Source organism: Lepisma saccharinum, chromosome 21 (genome assembly GCF_977018435.1).
Source record: "Lepisma saccharinum chromosome 21, izLepSacc3.1, whole genome shotgun sequence".
NCBI classification, from domain to species: domain Eukaryota; kingdom Metazoa; phylum Arthropoda; class Insecta; order Zygentoma; family Lepismatidae; genus Lepisma; species Lepisma saccharinum.
This window is the reverse complement of record NC_139249.1, coordinates 13,695,571-13,701,644: the sequence shown is the minus strand read 5'-3', so window position 1 is coordinate 13,701,644 and position 6,074 is coordinate 13,695,571. Positions and strand designations below refer to the sequence as shown.

Here is a 6,074-nt window from a genome sequence, read left to right as displayed (position 1 = left end):
ATCCACCGTATGAGTGAATATCCAACACAAGTGTTGTCCATTATTTTTCTTACATTTTGTACAGTTAGTGTACTGGAAATTCATAGTTATTGTATTTTGTTATTAATATTTACATTTTCTATTAGAAAAAAGGCTTGAAAAGTTATAGCCAAATTTTTCAAAGTTTATATTGTCTGACCTCTCACAAAGAAAACTATACATTTTGAGAGCTGTGGATCCATTTAATTATTTTTTTTATTAAATGGTAGAATATAAAGATATAACTTGGTTCCTCTATTATACACTAAACCTGTTCTTTCGATCTAATGTTTAATCCTGCTGAGAAAGTAAACTTAATTACTACTATACACTATTTAAATTAGATATTTGTAGGATTTCGGGGTGGGCTTCAGCCTCCTTAGCCCTCCCTATGGATACGTGCCTGAGTCCAGGGTGTAGTGGAAATGAGCTTGACTTTTGGGTGCCTTCAAGAAGATCATCCCTTACATAGGTTTTTCATGTTCTCTTGTGATGTATGTAATTGTAGTAATTTATAAAACAAAGCAACCCAAAGCACAAACAAGCGCATCGTTGCATACAGTGCTAGTTAATTTGAAACTAGAGTCAAGGGCTTCAGTTCAGGGCTGGTTGTTCAAGCACCTACATTCTTACCTGCACTTTGCCACGATCCTGACCTACAGTCCAGCAGAATTAACTTGAGAGAAATGGCCGATCTGTGAGTGATGCAACTGCACTCGAATTGGCTAGAGCGGAAGACTTCCCGCTGTAACGGGCCAATAGAAACTCTAGAGTAGAATTTGTAGAGTTTCCGTTGACCCGTTACCGCGGGAAGTCCCCCGCTCTAGCCAATTCGAGCGCAGTTCCATCACTCACAGAGCGGCCATTTTTTTCACGTTAATTCTGCTGGACTGTAGCTGTTGAGTACAAGCCTATCATCATCTTCGATGAAGAGCTTCTGGCCATTACTCACAACAACCAAACATGAAACAACACTAATATTACAAACGAGAAGGAAGATTATGGAATTTCTCAAAATGAAAATTGTGCCACTTTTCTTTCAGGTGTTTAATCATAAATAGAATGACACATTTGTCATATTGATTTAATTTACATGCATGTGTGTGTGCTTGAGAGTGGCAAGCAGATTCTTCTTTCATTTTTTTCTGGCATTTTTATCAGTGACAAAGAATGGCCTCACCAGAATGTAGTAGAGAATTTCAACCAGACTCATCAAACTGGCTCCCAAGAACAGGCCGAACACTCCACCAATAGAAACTGCAATGCAAAATGATTTAATTATATAAAACGCAATTTATGAAAGAAAGAACAACAATCACAGGCATAAATTATAATATATACTTAAGGGAGAGAATTTATATAATGTGTAGAGGGCAGGAAATAATAACACCGTGAGGCCCTTCTATGTACAATTTAAGCTATAATTTTTGGGCCAAATAAGTCAGATGGTTAGTTATGTTTCTTATATTTTTTAACCATATTTCAAATATATATATATATATTTTTTTAAATGTGTGGCCTTTTTCAAAGCAAATTTTCCTCTTTTCAAGTGAAGTCCCGGGGCTATAGTTCCCCAAAATCCAGTAAATCTGAGTCTGAATATATATAAGAAACACATGTAAAGGGTGTCGTTCTGCAATACCGACAACTTTTCACAGGTTGTTGACGTCAACTTTTCTCAGTTACGTTTTGCCCATTAATAACTCGTTTCCAAGCTACAGAACATCGTCACACGGCATTTCTATCCCATACTCATTCAACCATGGTCCACACATTCATGGTTGCCACTGTCATTTTTTTTTATCGGAAACATACCTAAAGCAAAAATAGAGAGACAGCATCATGTCAACAGGGATACCAACAGGGTGAAGAGGATGATTTTAAACCACTTTCCACATGAAATAATGGATTATGCCCCAAATCGTATTTTATTATTTTTGCATTCTACAGGTATAAGGTTGATTGATTGCATTTATTTTCCTTTGCTTTTCTGCCACTTTTGGCTAATCCCGAAGATGAGAATAAAGGGTGATAATATGAGTGGATGCAGGAACAATCACAAACATATATCGACGACACAACACGAGACACACAGAGGATTTCACTGGTCGAGAGTTCAGACGCCAGAGCTTTGGTAGTACTTAAAAATGCAGTCCAGGGAATACTACGTGCAAGGGAGTTTGACATTTGAGTATCTTTATAAACGGCCACTCCTTACATCTTTCATTACATAAGAGTTTCGTACGTTTTGTCTAGAAGTCTTCTCTGCAACACTCAATGGGTCGGCATTTGTAGTAACACGATCTGTTGGTAACAAACTAACAATTTTGTCCTTTTCCGATAGAAAAATAAATGACAGGCAATCGTGAATGTGTGCCTTAGGATAGAAAATGCAGTTTGTCGAGGGCTTTGCTTTGAAACCGTCTTAACATGCAAACGTTTCTTATAAAATTCTGTGTTGGCGCCCTCTACAAGCTGTGAAATGTTGCTGTTGTACATATGACAGGAAGAAATTTCAAAACTAACGGTATATAACAAACTATTTTTAAAGTACAATTTTTACTCCAATAGACATGTACACTTTCTATCGATTTTTCTCCTTAAGATTCAATTGGAATAATCTGTACATTTTAACACTTTGTCTGGAAATCTTTAGAATATGCTTTGATAGCATTAGCATTATAGTAACGAGTATCGTATAGTAGTTAGATAAAGAGTAGTAGTTTTAGACTTAACCTGCAATGTCCAGTATTCCACGTACAACCCTCATTCGACGTCTTGTAGTTGAAAGTATCATAGTGCTTGTAAGTGTGATGTTGTCTCCCATTTCCACTGAAGTTCCTCTGTAAATAGAAGAAAGGAACCTCTACTTTTTAAGATTTTGTATCGTTTAAATATAGAATCAAATCATGAAGTGAAAATAATATTTTATATGAAACATTGTAAATTCACCGCAGCATCAAAATTTAATGAAGAGAAGTATTGTAATTGGATATGATTAAAAATTACCACTTTGATAGGTACAAATAATAGTTTGATATTGAACATACCCAGTTTTGGAATTAATTATTATGATACATTCATTTAGAAATTATTATTAACCTCCTATAATTCTTGGTTTTAATGGTGCCCAAGGCCATTTTCACATGTAAGCCTCTCGGTACCGAGCCGATTTTGAGCAAAATGCAGAGTTTCAATTAAATGAGTGTAGATCGGAGACTAATTGCCCTAGAGAGATGAGTGATATACCGTTGTACGCGAAATGAACCAGAGATTCAGACTATATAAAATTTACGCAAATTCGGCGTATATGTGGCGGGGGGAGGGGCTAACTCTAAAAATTCCAAAATTTCGGAAAAAAATTGGTTCCCTCACCCTCCCCCCAAGGAAAAAGTACATGACAGTGTCGACATGCACATGGAAATGATCGTTGACATGTAAGGAACACAAAAATATTTGCATTATTATCATATGACCAATGTAACTTGAGTTGTACCCCCAAAAGGAATGGTCGGCACGCCACTGATTCAAGCTTCAAAATGTAACGGTACCTTGAAATAACTTTAGCTCAGAGACTATTTGCCCTGGAGATATGAACGATATACCGTTGTACGCAGAATGAATCACAGATTCAGACGATACATAATGTATGCACATTCGTCGTATATATGGAGGGGGAAAGGGGGAAATCCCCTGAAAATACTTTTTCTTTTAAAAAATGGGGTTTCTCCCCCCCCGCCCCCCGAAAAAAAAGGATATGATAAGTTCAAAATGCACATAGAAATTATCGCTGGAATGTAAGAAACAGAAAAATATTTGCATCATTGTCGTATGACCAATGTAACTTGAGTTGTACCACCAAAAGGAATGGTGGGCACGCCACTGATTCAAGCTTCAAAATGCAGCGGTACCTTGAAATGACTATAGCTCAGAAACTAAATGCCCTAGAGATATGAAAGATATACCGTTGTACGCTGAATGAATCACAGATTCAGACGATATATAATTTATGCACAGTCGGCGTACATATGGAGGGGGAAAGGGGGAATCCCCTAAAAAATACTTTTCTTAAAAAAATGGTGTTTCCCCCCGCCCCCCGAAAAAAATGTCAAAATGCACAAAATGCAAAATTTATGCAAATTTGGCGTATATATGGAGGGGGAAAGGAGAAAAACCCCAAAAATTATTTTAAAAAATTGTCACTTCACCCAAAAAATGTCCTCGCACTTGGGCACAAAACGACACCTACGCACAACATTCACGGACGAAAAGCTAGAACGCAGTGAAAAATGAGCGGCGATTCTTGCAGCTGCTTGAAATTCAATTTTTAGACAATGCAGGGTAACCCCTGTCGCAACTTGTGGACACTTGTGCTAAAAAAAAAGGGTTTTCTTCAGCGTGCTTCGAAATTCCATTCTCACAACGCAGATTCAACAACCAGTCTTCCCCCTCCCCCACCCCGCACCCCCTGCATGCACCCTCACGGAAAACTTTCATTTTGACATCGGATACTGATAAACAAGTTTCCTTCGAATGCAGTTAATAGACGGGAGTGAAAAGCATTGCTTTAGAACAACAAAGCCCGTCTTCCTTATCGGCAAAAATTTGACGTTGAAAAGAGCCGCAAAAGAGAAGTACCTTTTCCCGCCTTTTCCCCTCCATTTTCATGAAGACAAAAAAAATCAAAAAAACATTTCTGTTAAATACATGTGTTAGGAACAATATAAAAAAATAATATCGAAATTGTAGCCAAAAATAGAAAAGTTATAACGTAAAAACTACGACCTTGACACAGCGTCTCGATCGAGACGCTTGGGACAGTGAGGGTTACATTTGGGTATCTCGTTCGAGACGCTTGGGCGGCAAAAGGTTAATCTTCAACTGTTCTGTTTATTATAGTTATCTCAGTCTGAGGAAGACCCTGATATAGGGTAGAAACGTAACGTGTAAAGTACTTTTAATTTTTAGTTAACTTCGTCAGCAACTTTAGTATATTTAATATGGAAACAAGGCTTAATTGTGTTACAACTCTTCCTAAGAAATTTTATATTTACTTTTTTGAAGTACTTAAGTTACTTTGCGAACGTGGCTCAGCGTACTCACCCCGTGCTACCAATGAGTGAAACAGCTTTCTGCACGCAGGATAAGGGACAATTACAATTAAGTCCATAAACGCGGAATTCTGCTGTGTTAACTGGTTCCAGTTTATCTAGGAAAGTAAATTTGTAAGTTATTACATTCTATTTCATGGTTTAGAATGTCTAACTCTACAACTAGTTTTATGCACAGAGGTTGTGGAAAAACAACTTCAACAATGGCTGGTTGCTGGTAGATACCATAAAAATAAGTAAGTCTTTTATTATGAACATTGCCTCAAAAGCGTTTAGTTTCTGCTCTGTAAGCGCTGAAAATCTAACCTGCATGTATGCAACCCAACACAGCAAACTATCGCTCCGACATAACTTCCAGGGATGGCCATGAAGGATTGCCACTAGCGTCCCTTGTTAAGAGAGACGTCTTGAAAACAACTTGGGGAGTCTTCCCATGAGCAAAATCCAAAGAGAATAATGGTACTTGCGATGTTGTAAGAATACAACATATTTACAAACTGACCAAGGCAACGAATTTCCAATAAATGCGGACTGAAATTCAAGACTGATACTTCTAAAATGTCTTCATCGTGTTTCGAATGCCATGCCATTGCATTGGACTACATACATACCAGTTAATTTTCAGCGCCTATGACGCAGAAACAAAGCGCTTTCGGGGTTATCTTTATCAGAAATTAGCTGATTACCCAGCGTTGCCCGGGTATTTATTTATCCCAATGTTTTACTCCCTCTGTCCCATAATTATTATCCGGTACACTTTTGTTTGTTGTCCCATAATAATTGTCCGATAGGCAAACTGTGACATTGGTATATACAGAAGTAGAAAATTAAACACGGTAATGAGTCATACAACGTTATTACTCAAGGATCAGTACAAATTGGCCGATCAAGTATCCAAAAGAACATAAATAACAAGTCACCATTTTGGCATACCGGACTATAATT

General features: G+C 37.5%; 1 protein-coding gene across 1 annotated transcript in view; it reads right to left on the bottom strand.

Annotated features, from left to right (window-relative positions):
- Window positions 1–1,126: 1,126 nt before the first annotated feature.
- Window positions 1,127–6,074, bottom strand: part of LOC146004459 (uncharacterized) — a 43,712-nt gene continuing 38,764 nt past the window's right edge. The window contains exons 14-16 of the mRNA XM_083143315.1: window positions 5,122–5,227; window positions 2,755–2,861; window positions 1,127–1,275 (exon numbers count right to left, since the gene is read on the bottom strand). Coding sequence (XP_082999441.1) covers window positions 1,154–1,275; window positions 2,755–2,861; window positions 5,122–5,227 — 335 coding nt within the window. The 3' untranslated portion in view covers window positions 1,127–1,153. The remainder of the gene's footprint in view (window positions 1,276–2,754; window positions 2,862–5,121; window positions 5,228–6,074) is intronic.